This window comes from Podarcis muralis, chromosome 2, assembly GCF_964188315.1.
Source record: "Podarcis muralis chromosome 2, rPodMur119.hap1.1, whole genome shotgun sequence".
In the NCBI taxonomy this organism is placed as follows: Eukaryota; Metazoa; Chordata; class Lepidosauria; order Squamata; family Lacertidae; genus Podarcis; species Podarcis muralis.
Genome location: NC_135656.1, coordinates 115,368,882 through 115,388,281, shown reverse-complemented (window position 1 = coordinate 115,388,281; position 19,400 = coordinate 115,368,882). Strand labels below are relative to the sequence as shown.

General features: G+C 45.5%; 1 protein-coding gene across 1 annotated transcript in view; it reads left to right on the top strand.

Moving 5' to 3' along the window:
* The first annotated feature begins 301 nt into the window (after positions 1 to 301).
* Positions 302 to 19,400, top strand: part of LOC114592241 (uncharacterized) — a 42,353-nt gene continuing 23,254 nt past the window's right edge. The window contains 5 exon segments of the mRNA XM_077923562.1: positions 302 to 478; positions 3,907 to 4,287; positions 8,510 to 8,696; positions 9,364 to 11,180; positions 11,182 to 11,267. Coding sequence (XP_077779688.1) covers positions 317 to 478; positions 3,907 to 4,287; positions 8,510 to 8,696; positions 9,364 to 11,180; positions 11,182 to 11,267 — 2,633 coding nt within the window. The 5' untranslated portion in view covers positions 302 to 316.

Here is a 19,400-nt window from a genome sequence, read left to right as displayed (position 1 = left end):
GCTGCTATCCCGGATTGTTAGGTATCCTGTAGACTGTCCCCAGGACAGGTGAGGCTGCTGATCCCTTATTTTCAAATCTGAAAATTGACAGCTGTGGCTGCAGGGTGGTATCGTCCCAGCTTTCTGGAAATATTTGCTGATAAGGAAACCAGTGACTGCACATCGGATCACAAGGAGACTTATTTGTGCAACATTCTGGATAGCATATAAGATGCCAGGTAGATTCCAATGATACAATAAATTTTGAGGGACAGAGCAAGGGGGCGCATCCAGCCTCGCAGCCTCCCAGGGCCCAACCCACAGCCAGCGAGCTCCGATGCCCAGAGAGGCAGGAAACGGGGCCAGCCAGGGGGACTCGAGAGCGGCTGCACTTTCCTGTCCCCCGCAGAGGAGAGCGGAGGAGCAGCGGCCCGTGGCCTGGCGAGTTTCCCCGGAGAGGAGCCGGATTCCGGTGCAGAGACGGAGCGAGGAGTCCGAGGTGCAGGAGGCGGGGGGGGGGAGGGGGAGAGCACGTGGGCCTGGCAGGATCAGGCCCCGAGTGGAGCCAGAGGCTGCAGGGCGCCCCCCAACCGGGCAGGAAGGGGAAGGGGCGCAGCTGAGGGGCAGGGCATCTGCAGGAGGGCACAGGGGCAAACGGCTCTGGCTCAGGCTGGCACGGACCCTGCTGGAGACCCTGGGGAGCTGCTCCCTTCAGTCCTGAGCTCAAGGGGCAGAATGAGGGGTCCAAGGCAGCTGCTGCTTCGCGATGGACGATGCATATAGTCGCTCACAGATCAGCGGCGTAGCTGGGGCTTTTGCCGCCCCTCTCCCTGTCCCTCAGCAGGGAGCCCCGTCCTCTTCCACGGTCCTCCCCACGGGGAGAGGGAAGGCGAGGCAGGGGGGAAAGTGCAGCAGGGGCCCCCTTCTCACTCTGCAGCCCCCTGACACCCTTTGCAGGCCACTACTCCTGCCCCCCCTCCTCTGCCACTGCCATTGATAAACCTATCGCCCTTATTTGTGAATTGGTCTGATCGCCTTTGAAAGCTCTCTTTTCTCTTGTAGTAATGATGTCCATCAGATTCATTTAGCAAGGAAATGGCTTCTTTTGTCTTCCCCAAATCAAGGTACACTGTGCCTACACATGGAGGCTCTGTTGATCTGTCACGGCTAATAAAATAGCTAATAGATCTATTTCCCGGAGAAGGCACCTGATCTTTTCCGAAGCTGTCAAAGCTAGTGACCTCTTGTGTCTGCGTGTAAATCAGTGAGACAGGCTTAAACCTGTTTCATTAATTGTTTTATTTCCACCTTCCTCAGTAAGGCTGCAGAGTTTTCAGATGAAGGCTGAGGGTTGAAGTGGGTGACAGTTTAGAGAATGCAGAAGAAAGGAGGATTCTTAAGATGTGTGGCATATGGAAATGAATTAATGATAATAAAAAGTTGAAGACAGTATTGTAAAAGACTGAGGAAGGCGAAATTGAAATTAGCTATTCATGTTCAGATTATTACTCATTTCATTTCTATACTGCTTCATATTTCTAAATTTTTTAAATAATAAATTTTATTAAAATTTTCACAATATCTCCAATCATACAATTTCCAAATCACATATTTTGACTTTTTGAACCTCCCTCAGCTCCTCTGACAATCATCCGTAATTAAATTTCTACCTTCACATTCCTTAATTATAGTATAGCCTTCAAGTAAAATCTTTCTATCCTCGTTTACATTCTTGCAATATTCCTTATTTTTTTCACAAAGCTTCTTTAAAACACACTAGCGTTGTTTGTTCCTCACATACACTCTTCAAATATTCTCTGAATTTCCCCCAGTCCTCTAGGAACTTGTGGTCTCTTTGAAGTCTGATTTTTCCAGTTAATTTATCTAGTTTTGCGTAATTTGTTAGTTTTGTTCTCCATTCTTCCAAAGTTGGTAATTCTTCTTGTTTCCATTTTTGGGCCATCAATGTTCTCGCTGCTGTTATTGCGTACTGAAAGAGTTTACAGTCCCTCTTATTTATTTCATTTCTAGTTATTCCCAGTAGGAAGGTTTCTGGTTTCTTTACAAAGCTATATTTCAGCATTTTCTTTAACTCATTATATATCATTTCCCAGAACCCCTTCACTTTCTTACACTCCCACCACATATGAATAAAAGTACCCTCTTTCTCTTTACATTTCCAACATTTGTTACAGGTTTTATACATTTTTGCAATTTAACTGGTGTTATATACCATCTGTATACCATTTTCATAACATTTTCTTTTAACATAGTACATGCTGTAAACTTCAGATTTTCATTCCATATTTTTTGCCAGTCTTCCATATCAATACTATACCCTAAATCTCTGGCCCAGTGAATCATTACAGATTTAACTTCCTCATCCATCGTGTGCCATTCCAATAATATTTTATACATTTTTGAGATTATCTTACAATCATTGTTAACAATTTCCGTTTGAAATTTCGAATCTTTTTCTTTATACCCTTTTTCTTTCACATCCTTTTTAAACATATCATTTATCTGGTAGTAGTGCAGCCAATCAAATACATGTTCTTTTACTTGCTCGTATGGCTTCAAGAAAAAAAATCTAATTAGTAATTAGAGAGAAATCTCATTGCAGTTTGTGTCCATAGGATGTTGAGAATATTAACTCTGTAGATCCAGGAGTTCTCTCCTCCTGATAGTCTTAGATTTGATTGTTCTTTCCGATAGTACAGGAGGAATGAAACATTTATGGGCTTAAAGCTGCATTAATTCTGGAGGCCACATTCCAGTGAGCTTTGAGGCCAATGTATGCACATGCATGCGCACACAGAAAAGATATGCAGACCATAAAGTCACATGCACACAATCACCAGAGGTGCTGCACACACTCACCAGACATGCCATCTAGCATACATACAAGTCTTGCAAACACAATCAGCATGTTTAGACCTTCCAACCCCAGTCTTGGGGGGAGGAGGAATAAGAGCACAAGAAGACCCTGCTGAATTAGCAAGGAGATCTGTGGGAAAAATACCCTTCTGATCGTTCTTTAGAAATCCTCTTTAAAGAGCAGCCAGAGGGATCATTTATTTTCCTTTTGCCCCATTTCAGCACTGTGCTGGTTTGTGCTGAAATTGGAGTTGAAAAGATCTCTGTAAGGGCCCCTTAGGCATCTTTCTCTCCAGGACAGACAGAGATCTTCATCCTATGATCAGATCAGGAGATGGAAACAGCAGGGACTAGCAGGACACACCCTGAGGCTTGGCAAGCCATATGCAGCCAATGGACTGCAAGTTAGAATATCTTCAGTAAAGAGAGTTTGTGACCATCAAATATAAAATATTTTGGAGTGGGTTGTTTGATTTTGTTGGCCAGTGTTCCTTTTGTCTGTTTGTTTGTTTCTTAGACTGTGCAGATACCATACATTTAAAGCATGTGGCTTCCCCCAGAGAACCACAGGACCTGTAGTTTATTGCTAGAGTTCTCAACACCCCTAACAAACTGCAGCTGGCAGGATTTCTTGGGTGAAGTCATGTACTTTAAGTGTTAGGTGGGTCTGTCGCAGCCTTAATCATATACAAAGATCTGTTGCTGCCTTTCCAACGTGCTAGAAGTTGCAGCCAGGATCAGCATTCCCTGTACACTGAACATGCTCAGTCCTCTCACTGGGCTGTTTTTGGATTTCCCTCCCTCTGCCTTGGTCCCCCCCCCAAAAATATTATTTGTACTTCCATAAATCTTGATGTTTCCCCCAGTCTTTGGATAACTTCCCCTCGTCCCTGGGTGGAGTCATTTGGGTGACATAATGATTGTCATTCACAGCCTGAACATCAGAAATAGAAAGAGTAATAATATATTTCAAAAACTGGCTAATGGTTAAAATGTGCTTTTGTTTTTATTCTTGGGTTTTATTTTACTTTGTGTCTAATTCTTTTCCAGCAGGGTGGTGTAAAAATGGAAGAGCAGGGACCCAGGAGACCCATTCAAAGGGAGAGACTGGAGTGCAAAGGAAAGAAACCTCCTGCCGGCCAAGTTGGGGCCATCAGGGATCTTCTGCCTCGGGCAGATTTATTTCAAATTAAGCAGGAGCAAGAGGAGGGGCAGCTGCAGCAGCACTGGGATGCCCAGAAGCAGGATTTCCTGAAGACGATGCAGCTCCCTCGTTCACGATGGGAAACCCCACAGGCTCCCAGTCCTCCCCAATCTGGGAATAGTGTCCTCTCCTTCAGGGGAGCTGCAGATGCCAGTCGGTGGCCAAGTGGGAGAGTAGGGGGAGCAGACCAGACCCTGCTCCCAGACACTGAGGGGCTTTTGGGAAAGGTAAGTGCCCTCCTTCTTGTAAAGAAGCTGGTAAAATGCGGTCTTGACTTTGCTACCACTCAGTGGATTTGTAACTGGCTGACTGACCGAACCCAAAGGGTGCTCATCAATGGTTCCTCTTCATCCTGGAGAAGAGTGACTAGTGGGGTGCCACAGGGTTCTGTCTTGGGCCCGGTCTTATTCAACATCTTTATCAACGACTTGGATGATGGACTCAAGGGCATCCTGATCAAATTTGCAGATGACACCAAACTGGGAGGGGTGGCTAACACCCCAGAGGACAGGATCACACTTCAAAACGACCTTGACAGATTGGAGAACTGGGCCAAAACAAACAAGATGAATTTTAACAGGGAGAAATGTAAAGTATTGCACTTGGGCAAAAAAAATGAGAGGCACAAATACAAGATGGGTGACACCTGGCTTGAGAGCAGTACATGTGAAAAGGATCTAGGAGTCTTGGTTGACCACAAACTTGACATGAGCCAACAGTGTTACGCGGCAGCTAAAAAAGCCAATGCAATTCTGGGCTGCATCAATAGGAGTATAGCATCTAGATCAAGGGAAGTAATAGTGCCACTGTATTCTGCTCTGGTCAGACCTCACCTGGAGTACTGTGTCCAGTTCTGGGCGCCACAGTTCAAGAAGGACACTGACAAACTGGAACGTGTCCAGAGGAGGGCAACCAAAATGGTCAAAGGCCTGGAAACGATGCCTTATGAGGAACGGCTAAGGGAGCTGGGCATGTTTAGCCCGGAGAAGAGGAGGTTAAGGGGTGATATGATAGCCATGTTCAAATATATAAAAGGATGTCACATAGAGGAGGGAGAAAGGTTGTTTTCTGCTGCTCCAGAGAAGCAGACACGGAGCAATGGATCCAAACTGCAGGAAAGAAGATTCCACCTAAACATTAGGAAGAACTGTTCGACAGTGGAATTTGCTGCCAAGGAGTGTGGTAGAGTCTCCTTCTTTGGATGTCTTTAAGCAGAGGCTTGACAACCATATGTCAGGAGTGCTCTGATGGTGTTTCCTGCTTGGCAGGGGGTTGGACTTGATGGCCCTTGTGGTCTCTTCCAACTCTATGATTCTATGATTCCTCTCACCTGGGTTTCCAGCACCTGGAGGTCACAGGTCCAGTGCCTCTAGACATGGAGGCTCTGCTTAGCTTTGGTGGTGAATATTCCTCCTCCCTGCACTTTCTCTCTAATCCACTTTAAAAATGTTTGCTAGACCAAACCTTACATGGCAGGTTTGCGATCATATCTCCTGCTATTCTTACTTTACCTAAAGAGCTGCAGGTGACTCTGAGTTTTATCAGAGCAGAAGCTGTGTCAGAAGAGGTGACCTTCCACCAACCCCCGTTTTCCTCCTCTAAATTGCCTCCATTTCCAAAATGCTCTTTTCTCCCCACTGAGGTAAAAATCTTGGCACGTCTTGCAGCCTCAGCAATCCCATGTGTAGTCGCATTAAATAAGACTGGCGTACCTTGCAAGGTTGTTGCAAGATCTATTAAGATAATGGCCAGGTTCAGATGACTGAATCACAGCCTGAAAAGCTGGGTTAAAAATAGGAACAGTTTTTAATGCATTGCTGCAGCAAAGTTACGCTAAAACCTAAGTTGACCCAAGATTAAAACAAAAAACTATAGCCGCCACCGCATTCTCCTGGCCCCCACAACCAGAATGCATCACTCCAGGAAGGACTCCCACCCAACCTTTAGTGAGAGAGGGGAAAAGAGAAGGACTCTAAATGGGTAGTTGCACAAATTTACCAGCTGTGGTCCTGCACTGGCAGCAAGGCTAACAAACAGGGGAGCTGGGAACGTGCTGGTCCCATATATCCCTGCATCTGCCTCCTGACCTAATTGTCCCAGCTTACCTCATGATTTGGCCGGCCCTGAGGGTGAACTGTGCTGAAACCAGGCAGTCTCTTATGAGCCATAACTAACAAACTTTCCATTTTGCCCAAACCAGGAAACTGCAGCTGCCAGCTTTGGAACAAGCTGGGATATTAAGCTAACTTCAAACTGTGCTTGGTGAAAACAGGAAACTCTGGCTGATCAGTGGCTTCGTGGTTTGACTGATCCCACTGATAGCAGTAAAAATAGGAAGCCCTGTTGCATTCAAAGGGGTTGTTTGGACAGAGTCTCTGATCAGCATGCCTAGCAGAACAGGCTTAAAAAGGTAAAGGACCCCTGACCATTAGGTCTAGTTGTCACCGACTCTGGGGTTGTGGTACTCATCTCGCTTTATTGGCCGAGGGAGCCGGCATACACCTTCCGGGTCATGTGGCCAGCATGACTAAGCCACTTCTGGCAAACCATAGCAGCGCACGGGAACGCCGTTTACCTTCCCGCCGGAGCAGTACCTATTTATCTACTTGCACTTTGACGTGCTTTTGAACTGCTAGGTTGGCAGGAGCAGGGACCGAGCAACGGGTGCTGACTCTGTCGTGGGGAATCGAACCGCCAACCTTCTTATTGGCAAGTCCTAGGCTGTGTGGTTTAACCCACAGCGCCACCTGCGTCCCAGGACAGGCTTAGGAAGCTATTATTATTATTATTGTTATTATTATTATTACTATTATTACTATTATTATTATTATTTGCATCCTCCCTATCTGACTGGGTTGCCTCAGCCCATCTGGGTAGCTTCCAACAAAATAAAAACCGTCAATAATTTCCTTGTAAAAGGCTGCCTTTGGAGGTCTTCCATTTTGTAGAAATGGCCTTCGGTTTTAAAGAATTGCCCTCTTTTCGGAATCATGTGGTGTAAACATGTATGTTGTCCTCTACGTCCAAACACACAGAGACTCACACATAGTAGGAACAAGCAGTGCTTTAAAGTGCTTATCTTGCAAACTTGCCATCTAAGTTGTTTACTCCTGACCAAAGTTTCTGTTTCCCAAAAGGACAGGAGGGGGAGCAGAGGAGGAAACGGATGGGTTTGAAGGCTCTTCCTGCCTCTCTCTCTCCCCTGAGGAACAAGAGCAAAGGGTTTTTGCAGGGCAGGAGGACAGAGGAAGAGGCAGCGAGGGCAGAGGGAGCAGTGGGTGGATCTACAGCCTCTCCCAGGGGGTCCAGATGCAAGGGATCTGGTGCAAAGGGAGTTGCAGGCGAGGAGGTGGGGAGAGGGGTGGGCATTGCTGGCCACGATCGCCTTAATAATAGTATTAATTTTAATATTTATACCCCAGTAGAAGACCCCTCGGAGGAGGGCCTCAGTGTCCGGCTTCCTTCCTTCCTTCCTTAGGTACCAGGCGAAAGCCTTTCTCTTCTCCCAGGGGTTTGGCTCATTAAACAATCTATGGACTTCACAACTGCATTGGGGGGGGGTGTCGTTTTTATTTCTTACTCTGCTATACATCTCTGTGTTTTTCTATTGTATGCCGCCCTGTTATCTTTGGAGGAAGGGCAGTATAGATATGTAAAGAATAACAGTCAAAATAGGTTTTAAAGAAGTGCTCTCTTTAAGATATCACGTGGTGTAAACGTGTATGTTGTCCTCTAGGTCCAAACACATAGTAAGAGCAAGCAGTGCTCCAAAGTGCTTCTCTTGTGAACTTGCTGCATAAGTTGTTTACTCCTGACCAAAACTCCTGTATCCCAAAAGGACTGGAGGGGAGGGGGTCTCCTCACCACTTTTAACCCCCCCACTCCCACCGCATGGAAGGCGGAGGACGTGTTCATTCACAATCGCAGTGTTTACCATGTGTGTATCTGCAGTGAACCACGCACTGCAGCTCCTTCCCCTCTCATTGTGCTGCAGAGGAGGAAAGGGATGGGTTTGAAGGCTCTTTCTGCCTCTCTCCCCTGAGGAACAAGAGCAAAGGGTTTTTGCAGGGCAGGAGAACATCGGAGGAGGCAGTGAGGGCAGAGGGAGCAGTGGGTGGATCCACCGCCTCTCCCAGGGGGTCCTGATGCAAGCAAGGGGCTTCCTTCTTCTCCATGCAAGGGCCACCCATGTATTCAGAGCAGTCCTTTGCAGATTAACTTCCAAGGGACCTACTCTCAGGCCGCTAATGTGCATACCATGCCAGCCTTAGGAAGGGAGGTGGGACAGGGAGGTGAAAGGAATTGCCAAAGGTGTTTCAAAATGGGTGGGGACTCTTGGGGAAGGGGGTGCCCAGTTGGGGCTTCTCCAGGGGCAGCAGAATGTCTTGGGCAGGAGAATCCCTGCAGGGACTCTCAGACTCCCTTGGCTTCTTCTTCCCTCCTTCCCAGGAAGCTGCAACTTGCTCTGGATTCTGCGCTCCTCAAGAAGCTGAACCTGCAAACCTCGCTGAGACTGAACCTGCAACCCTGGCCAGGATGGAAGGAGGAAGATGGACGGTTGACCTGGTCAGGCTGTCTCCCGCATCCCTCCCCACAACCTCTGAGCATTCCCTCCCAGGACCCTTGGAGAAATCTGGTGAGTTCCAGAGGAGAGGAGATGGGGACAGGGATAGATGGAAGGTGGAGGGAGAAAGAGGAAAAGATGGAGAGGAGACAAATGGAAGGAAGTTCCTGACAGGAAGAAGGAAGGGGTGAGGCCTTCTCCGGAGCAGCTCTTTGTTTCTTGAATCCTTTTCCTAAAGTAGTGGGGGCAGATTTTCTTCCTCCAGGCTTTGAAACCTTAGGTGTTATTTCCATGGCAGGAATAATTGATGATAATGATGTTGCACACCAATCCTGAACAATGGGTGAAGGGGAATGGAAATGTTTCCCATAATTATTTATAATTAATGTATTTAAATGGTTTCTATTACCTTTATTTTTTATAGACAGAGTCAGAATGATACATTCCACCAGCATCAAAACACAATAGATGCATGCACCTCCCCAGTTTGGTGGGCTTAAGGGACAAAGGACCAGTTATCATGATACACAATTCCTGTGGCTGGAGGCTCTACACTTAGGATTGGGCATATAAAGTCCAAGAGTGTCTGCCATTATTAGCTTTCGTAAAATTTGGAACCTCGAGAGGATAGTGGAGAATGAAGGTGTTACAATGAGAGAAGGTGCAGACTGGGATTGACAGTTGTTCAGTTCCATTTTTGTCTTTCTTGAAAGTCTAACAAGATTCTCTTTCCTCCCAGACTCCCAAACAGGTGAGGAAGATGAAAGTCAGAATTCTATGGAGCCACCTGTGAATTTATGCGAAAGAACAAAGAAATTGAGGATACAACAACAAACTCACAAAGGAGAGAAACGATTTGAATGTACGGAATGTGGAAAGAGCTTCAGTCGAAGCGGAAAACTTAGAATACACCAACGAACTCACACAGTGGAGAAACCATTTAAATGCATTGAATGTGAAAAGAGCTTCAGTCGAAATGATACACTTAGAATACACCAACAAACTCACATGAGGAAGAAACCTTTTAAATGTATTGAATGTGGGAAGAGTTTCAGCGAAAGTGGAACACTTAGAATACATCAACGAACTCATACGGGGGAGAAACCATTTAAATGCATTGAATGTGAAAAGAGTTTCAGCAAAAGTGGAACACTTAGAATACATCAACGAACTCATACTGGGGAGAAACCATTTAAATGTATTGAATGTGGAAAGTGCTTCAGTAGAAGTGAAAATCTTAGAAGACATCAACGAACTCACACGGGGGAGAAACCATTTAAATGTGTGGACTGTGGAAAGAGCTTCAGTCGAAGTGGCACACTTAAAAGTCATCAGCGAAGTCATAGAGGAGAGAAACCATTTAAATGTATTGAATGTGGAAAGAGCTTCATTCAAAATGGACACCTTAGAAGACATCAACGAACTCACACAGGAGAAAAACCATTTAAATGTACTGTATGTGGAAAGAGCTTCAGTCAGAACGGAGCACTTAAACTACATGAACAAATTCACATGGGGGAGAAACCATTTAAATGTATGCAGTGTGGAAAGAGCTTCAGTCAGAACGGAGCACTTAAACTACATGAACAAATTCACACGGGGGAGAAACCATTTAAATGTATTGAATGTGGAAAGTGCTTCAGTCGATATGAAATCCTTAGAATACATCAAAGAACTCACACTGGGGAGAAACCATTTAAATGTATTGAATGTGGAAAGAGCTTCAGTCAAAGTGGAGCTCTTAGAATACACCAACAAACTCACACGGGAGAGAAACCATTTAAATGTACTGTATGTGGAAAGAGCTTCAGCCATAACGGAGCACTTAAAGTACATGAACAAATTCACACGGGGGAGAAACCATTTAAATGTATTGAATGTGGAAAGTGCTTCAGTCAATATGAAATCCTTAGAATACATCAACGAACTCACACGGGAGAGAAACCATTTAAATGTATGCAGTGTGGAAAGAGCTTCAGTCATAACGGAGCACTTAAAGTACATGAACAAATTCACACGGGGGAGAAACCATTTAAATGTATTGAATGTGGAAAGAGCTTCATTCAAAATGGACACCTTAGAATACATCAACGAACTCACACTGGGGAGAAACCATTTAAATGTATTGAATGTGGAAATAGCTTCAGTCGTAGTGAAACACTTAGAATACATCAACGAACTCACACGGGAGAGAAACCATTTAAATGTATGCAGTGTGGAAAGAGCTTCAGTCATAACGGAGCACTTAAAGTACATGAACAAATTCACACGGGGGAGAAACCATTTAAATGTATTGAATGTGGAAAGAGCTTCATTCGAAATGGACACCTTAGAATACATCAACGAACTCACACTGGGGAGAAACCATTTAAATGTGTGGATTGTGGAAAGAGCTTCAGTCGAAGTGAGACACTTAAACGTCATCAGCGAACTCACACAGGGGAGAAACCATTTAAATGTATGCAGTGTGGAAAGAGCTTCCATGAAAGTAAAACACTTAGAATACATCATCGAACTCACACAGGGGAGAAACATCAGCTAACTCACACACGATGAAAAGTACAAGTGTATTGACTGTGGAAAGGGTTTCAGAGGGAGTGGAGACCTTAATATTCATTAGCAAATTCACACGGGGGAAACGATGTAAATGTATGAAGTTTTCTACTCAGGGTTCACTACTTACACCAAGAAACTCATAAAGGGGGAAATCAGATGTAAATGCATGGAATGATGTTTTAGTGTTTGTACTTAAATTTGTATACACATATGTATCTATAAAAGTAATGAAGGTCATATATACTAAATGTACAAAATAAGTGGCAACTTTTTGCTAGATAAACAGGGAGGGAGTGTGAATCTGGAATGCTCAAGGTGTGTGTTGAAGCTGTTGAGTTTTCAAGTCTGCCTTTCACTTCCAAAATGATGGGCTGCCCTTGTCTTGTAGATCAGTATTCCAGGCGCTCATTACTTGGACTTTGCATAACCCATTGAAGACCTTTTTACTGATAGCATTTTCCAGCTGAATGAAAGGTCCCTGTGTTAAATGTTCATTTGGCATTGCTTTTGAAACTCATCTCCTTTTTTCTGTGCTCTTGTGTACCTGTTTAGAGCTGTTTTTATTAAATATTTTCTGCATTGGCTTTTGACCTGTGGAAGGTGACCAGTGAGGGTGTTTTTTGTGTTCCTTAGTTCACAGAAATGTTTTAAAGGAATGTAGAAGAATTAGGGCTAGGGGAGGTTAGTGAAAGGGACTGAGGAGTGGGAGACTGATTTGTTGTGAATGTGGGAGGTGGAGAGGGAGAGAAGAGAGAGCTCCGTTATTTGGTCAGGGCTGTGGCTAAAGGCCTTGGTCCAGCTTTTCTGGGAATTGTAGTCTCAGGATGTCCAATTGTAGTTGGCTGAGGAGGCTCAGAAACTTCTGAGAGGTTCCTCCCAGAACTACAGTTCCCAGAGTTCCTAGGAAGTGAAGATGGCTGTGAAGTCTCTGGACAAGGGTCAGCAACCTAAGGGCCACGGGCTGGTTCCGGCCCAAATGGGTTCTGGATCCGGCCCACGGAAGGTCCAGAAATCGCATCATGGTTCTGATTCATATAGTTTGGGCTGCACCATTCTTCTCTCTCTTTTTCTCTTCCTGACGACGGCACCTCTTCCCTCCCTTCTGGCTTCTCCCCGCCCTGCGGAGGAAGGGGACTAGCCTTTGATTGATGCCAGCAGCATTGTTTCCCTCTGATTGGTTGCAGAGTTCTTTCCTCCTCCCTCCCTCCTCCTAGAGCCGAGAGGAAAGGGCCTGGGCTTTGTTTGTGCCAGCATGGTTGCTCGACAGCCGCCATTTAAGGCAGCCCCTCTCTGGCCCTCAACTGGCTCACTGCTCCTGCCGCCGCAGCGAGTGGTTCCGTTCTGAGACACCCTCCCAGGGTTCTGGGGTGTATGAAGCCTTGTTTACCTGTTTTTAACTCTGCTTCCGAAAGCGTCTTCCCCCTCCAGGACAGGAGAGCGGAGAACACGCGTCTTGCAGAAGGAACCGCTCGCTGCATTCGGTAGCGGAGTTAAAAACAGGGAATCAAGGCTTCATACACCCCAGATCCCTGGGAGGGTCTCTCAGAACGGAACAGATATGCTGCGGTGCAGAACTGGGACCTTCAGAACGTTATTATTTTTTTGTTTAATCTTTGGATCGTGTAGTAACGAGAGAATGCGCGCGCATACTCCATCCCGCGACGAGGTTTGAGGACAGTGATCTGGCCCTCGACTTTAAAAGGTTGCTGAGCCCTGTCTCTGGGGGTGCAAAAAAGAATTTGGAAGTGTTTGTTTTCATTCTTGGGGGCCATGCTATTTGGCAACCCTCTCTTTTTCAAGAGCTAATGTCAGGGCTATGAGAGCCTAAGGAAAAGCCTTTTGTTTGTTTTTAATAAAAAAACCCTTCAAAATGTGACAAATGTTTGTGGGGGCTGCATCTGTTGTTGCTGCTGCTGCTGAGGGGGCCCTGGATCTCTCCCCCAAATGTCTGCCATGATGGTAGCAGGATGGGAGAAGTCAAGTGCCCAGAATCAAAAAGGAAAAGTATTTTCTGCATCTTTCTTGAACGAAATGTATATGTCTGAAACCTCAGACAAAGCTCATGTTGACGGCATTGAAGCTGTTGTTCAGTAACCAATTAATGTCATATTTATCACTGCTGATAAATATGTCCTAAATAAACAACCATATATATTTGCCTTCTGGAAGGTGGGGCACGATGCTGAGGGAATCTGTATTATATCTGGAGGAGAGAAGGCGGAAGGGGGGGGGAGCTCAGTGCACCCAGAAGACACCAGTTGTTGGTTATAGTTGCGTCTATACAAAGTGCATAGCCTTTGCCCCTCCATAAAGAAATGGGGAGCAGACAAGAGCTGGAATAGCTGACCAGAAGGAAATGTAACCTGGGAACTTCATGTTGCTCCTCAGCTCCCTGACCCCAAGAAAAGACTCCTCCAGGGAGGCAGGTGAGCATCACAGCTAAACCCCACATTATGCTCTCCAGTAGCTAATCGCTCAGAACAGGGCTTTTTTCATTCAGTTCTTTGTGTTTGGGGGGGTGGTGGTTTTATCTTCCCTTCTTCCCTTGCAATCATGACAGAAATGAAACCTCCACGGCAATGCTTTCAGCCCCAGAAGAGGAGCTCCCCTTGGTGTCAAGGAAGGGGTCCAAGGGAGCATCTGGAGCCCTGCCTTCCCTTCTGTCGCTGGGCCCTTCCCCTCCTCTCTCTGCCATCCCAGGGCCACTCTTGACTCCCCAGCAGGAGACTAGATCTGTCTGTGATGATGAGATGTCCTGGCTGGTGGAAGGACCACTTCCTGTTTCCTGCAGCTCCATCCTTCTTTCTCATGCAAGGTGGAGTCATGGAGCAGGTGACGACTGAGCACACCTAAGGGCGACATGGGGGGGGGGTTCTGCTTAACCTTTCCCTGTCTGCTCCTTTTCTGGATCCAAATCCCCACACAAAAAGGGGCAGTGTGAGGGCACAATCAGTGTTATGGAGCTGCCCTGAAAATCATTGCTTTGTGACCGTAAGAGGCCCTTCTCAAAAAAACAAGCATCAAGAGAATTTAAGCTACAGAATTTAAAACAAACAGATAATTACAAAAAAAGAAAGCAGTCTGGTGCCACATTGCGTAGGAGTTAGTTTAATACACTCTACCTGGAGCTGCCTTTGAAAAGAGCTCAGAAAGTTCAACTGGCTGAAAGAGCTGCAGACACACTGCTGACCAGGGCTGGCTATAGGCAGCATAGGACTCCCTTATTAGAACAGCTCCGTCTGCCTAATTGTCTGTTTCTGGACACAATTTGCTGGTTATTACCTATAAAGTCCTGCTTTGCCTAATTCAAAAATGCCATGTCCTGTATTGATAGTTTTGTCCAGTATTTCAGATCTATCTCTCCCCCCCCCTGCCAAATTAGGGATCCTCTCCAAGGACCTGTGTTTGAAAGGGTGTGTGAATGTGAAAAGTCCTGCATTTAAACTCTGGGCAGCCAAGCACAGACAGACTGACAGATTCATGAGTATCTGGGTGCGTGTATGCATGTGTGACAAATTCCAGGCGGGGGGGCCATCCTGTGAGGCTGCAGGAGATTGGAATGGATTGTTTTGAAGTCACTTCAGTACCAGGTGGGAAAAGAAAACCAACTGTCCACCAACCCCCCTCCCTGCCCTGCCCTGGATTCATCACCCTGTTCCTTGTTTTACTGCCCTGTATTTACTGCCTGTATTTACTGCCCTGTATTTTGCCCCTTCATGGATCACTGCCTTGCCGTGGCGAAGGGGCTTGAAGAACTCAGAGAAGCTATGAACTACGCCGAGTAGGGCACACAAGATGAACAGGTCATAGTGGAGAGTTTTGACCAAACGTGATCCACCTGGAGGAGGAACCGGCAAGCCACTCCAGTATCCTTGCCAAGAAAACTCCATGGACAAAGAAATCAGGCATATAAAAGTTATGACGCTGGAAGATGAGCCCCTCAGGTCGGAAGGCGTCCAACATGCTACTGGGGAAGAGCGGAGGGCAAGTACAAGTAGATCCAGAGCTGATGAAGCGGCTGAGCCAAAGCCGAAAGGACGCTCAGTTGCGGATATGCCTGGAAGCGAAAGGAAAGTCCAATGCTGTAAAGAAAAATATTGCATAGGAACCTGGAATGTAAGAACCATGAACCTGGGTAAGTTGGAGGTGGTCAAAAATGAGATGGCAAGAATAAATATTGACATCCTGGGCATCAGTGAACTAAAATGGATGGGAATGGGTGAATTCAGTTCGGATGACCATCACATCTACTACTGTGGGCAAGAAACCCGTAAAAGAAATGGAGTGGCCCTCATAGTCAACAAAAGAGTGGCGAAAGCTGTAATGGGATGCAATCTCAAAAATGATAGAATGATCTCGATACGAATCCAAGGCGGACCTTTTAACATCACAGTAATCCAAGTTTATGCACCAACTACTGGTGCTGAAGAAACTGAAATTGACCAATTCTATGAAGATTTACAACACCTTATAGAAGTGACACCAAAGAAGGATGTTCTTTTCATTATAGGGGATTGGAATGCTAAAGTAGGGAGGCAAGAGATAAAAGGAACAACTGGCAAGTTTGGCCTTGGAGATCAAAACGAAGCAGGGCAAAGGCTAATAGAGTTCTGTCAAGAGAACAAGCTGGTCATCACAAACACGCTTTTCCAACAACACAAGAGACGACTCTACACATGGACATCACCAGATGGGCAGCATCGAAATCAGATTGATTATATTCTCTGCAGCCAAAGATGGAGAAGCTCTATACAGTCAGCAAAAACAAGACCTGGAGCTGACTGTGGCTCAGACCATCAGCTTCTTATAGCAAAATTCAAGATTTGAAGAAAGTAGGAAAAACCACTGGGCCGGTAAGATACAATCTAAGTCAAATCCTTTATGAATACACAGTGGAAGTGAGGAACAGGTTTAAGGATTTAGATTTGGTGGACAGAGTGCCTGAAGAACTATGGATGGAGGCTCGTAACATTGTACAGGAGGCAGCAACGAAAACCATCCCAATGAAAAGGAAATGCAAGAAAGCAAAGTGGCTGTCCAACGAGGCCTTACAAATAGCGGAGGAGAGAAGGCAAGCAAAATGCGAGGGAGATAGTGAAAGATACAGGAAATTGAATGCAGATTTCCAAAGAATAGCAAGGAGAGACAAGAAGGCCTTCTTAAACGAGCAATGCAAACAAATAGAGGAAAACAACAGAATGGGAAGAACCAGAGATCTGTTCAAGAAAATTGGAGATATGAAAGGAACATTTCGTACAAAGATTACCATAATAAAGGACAAAAGTGGTAAGGACCTAACAGAAGCAGAAGACATCAAGAAGAGGTGGCAAGAATACACAGAGGAATTATACCAGAAAGATATGGATGTCTCGTACACCCCAGGTAGTGTGGTTGCTGACCTTGAGCCAGACATCCTGGAAAGTGAAGTCAAATGGGCCTTAGAAAGCACTGCAAATAACAAGGCCAGTGGAAGTGATGGTATTCCAGCTGAACTATTTAAAATTTTAAAAGATGATGCTGTTAAGGTGCTACACTCAATATGCCAGCAAATTTGGAAAACTCAGCAGTGGCCAGAAGATTGGAGAAGATCAGTCTACATCCCAATCCCAAAGAAGGGCAGTGCCAAAGAATGCTCCAACTACCGCACAATTGCACTCATTTCACATGCTAGCAAGGTTATGCTTAAAATTCTACAAGGAAGGCTCAAGCAGTATGTGAATCGAGAACTCCCAGAAGTGCAAGCTGAATTTAGAAGAGGCAGAGGAACCAGAGACCAAATTGCAAACATGCGCTGGATTATGGAGAAAGCTAGAGAGTTCCAGAAAGACATCTACTTCTGCTTCATTGACTATGCAAAAGCCTTTGACTGTGTCGACCACAGCAAACTATGGCAAGTTCTTAAAGAAATGGGAGTGCCTGATCACCTCATCTGTCTCCTGAGAAATCTCTATGTGGGACAAGAAGCTACAGTTAGAACTGGATATGGAACAACTGATTGGTTCAAAATTGGGAAAGGAGTACGACAAGGCTGTATTTTGTCTCCCTGCTTATTTAATTTCTATGCAGAATACATCATGCGAAAGGCTGGGCTGGATGAATCCCAAGCTGGAATTAAGATTGCCGGAAGAAATATCAACAACCTCAGATATGCAGATGACACAACCTTGATGGCAGAAAGTGAGGAGGAATTAAAGAACCTTTTAATGAGGGTGAAAGAGGAGAGTGCAAAATATGGTCTGAAGCTCAACATCAAAAAAACGAAGATCATGGCCACTGGTCCCATCACCTCCTGGCAAATAGAAGGGGAAGAAATGGAGGCAGTGAGAGATTTTACTTTCTTGGGCTCCATGATCACTGCAGATGGTGACAGCAGCCACGAAATTAAAAGACGCCTGCTTCTTGGGAGAAGGGCAATGACAGGCCTAGACAGCATCTTGAGAAGTAGAGACGTCACCTTGCCAACAAAGGTCCGTATAGTTAAAGCCATGGTTTTCCCAGTAGTGATGTATGGAAGTGAGAGCTGGACCATAAAGAAGGCTGATCGCCGAAGAATTGATGCTTTTGAATTATGGTGCTGGAGAAGACTCTTGAGAGTCCCATGGACTGCAAGAAGATCAAACGCATCCATTCTAAAGGAAATCAGCCCTGAGTGCTCACTGGAAGGACAGATCGTGAAGCTGAGGCTCCAGTACTTTGGCCACCTCATGAGAAGAGAAGACTCCCTGGAGAAGACACTGATGCTGGGAAAGATGGAGGGCACAAGGAGAAGGGGGAGACAGAGGACGAGATGGCTGGATAGTGTTTTCGGGGTTACCAGCATGAGTTTGACCAAACTGCGGGAGGTAGTGGAGGACAGAGGTGCCTGGCGTGCTCTGGTCCATGGGGTCACGATGAGTCGGACACGACTAAACGACTAAACAACAACAACATTTTGCCTCACACTTACCAAGCTAAATTTTGGCTTAGTTTTGGTTTAGCAAACCTGACTAGCATGCCACTTTCAAACCTGAAATCTTTTTTCCTCCTGTTTTGGTTTGGAAGTTGGAGGAAAGTCAGATTCATGATCTGCGACTGCCCATTTATTTGGACTTTTCAGCACTGGCCGCTGTCACCCTTAAGCTCACGTCAGCAATGTCTAGGCAACACGATGACCATGTATATACGCAATGAACAATCTTGATAGAATTCCTTCAAAGCCTCCCAAGTACAAAATGAAATCTTTAGTCTCAAGGTCTCTGGAAATCTTTAAATGAAGTGAGGTACCAGAATTTGTAGGATGAAAGACAAGCTGTGAAGCTTTGTAACAATGTGCTGGTTATCACCTATAAAGTCCTGCTTTGCCTAATACAAAAATGCCATGTCCTGCATTGATAGTTTTTTCCATAATTTCAGATCTCTCTCTCCCCACTCTCTCTCTGCCAAATTAGGGATCCTCTCCAAGCACCTGTGTTTGAAAGGGTGTGTGAATGTGAAAAGTCCTGCATTCAAACTCTGGGTAGCCAAGCACAGACAGACTGACAGATTCATGAGTATCTGGGTGTGTGCATGCATGTGTGACAAATTCCAGGCGGGGGGGCCATCCTGTGAGGCTGCGGGAGATTGGAATGGATTGTTTTGAAGTCACTTCAGTACCAGGTGGAAAAAGAAAACCAACTGCCCACCAATCCCCCTCCCTGCCCTGCCCTGGATTCACCACCCTGTTCCTTGTTTTACTGCCCTGTATTTTGCCTCACACTTACTAAGCTAAATTTTGGCTTAGTTTTGGTTTAGCAAACCTGACTAACATGCCACTTTCAAACCTGAAAGCTTTTTTCCTCCCGTTTTGGTTTGGAAGTTGGAGGAAAGTCAGATTCATGATCTGCGACTGCCCATTTATTTGGACTTTTCAGCACTGTGGCCGCTGTCGCCCCTAAGCTCACGTCAGCAATGTCTAGGCAGCACGATGACCATGTATATACGCAATGGACAATCTTTACAGCATTCCTTCAAACCATAACAAGTACAAAATGAAATCTTTAGTCTCAAAGTCTCTGGAAATCTTTCAATGAAGTGAGGAACCAGACTTTGTAGGATGAAAGACAAGCTGTGAAGCTTTGTGTGTTCAGCAAATATGATGTCCAACACTGAACAGTGATTCCGGATATTGACTACTGTTTTGTGGAATTCTTGTCAGCGTGGTGGGAGGATATAGAATTGCTTCATAAACTGAAAATAAAGTTT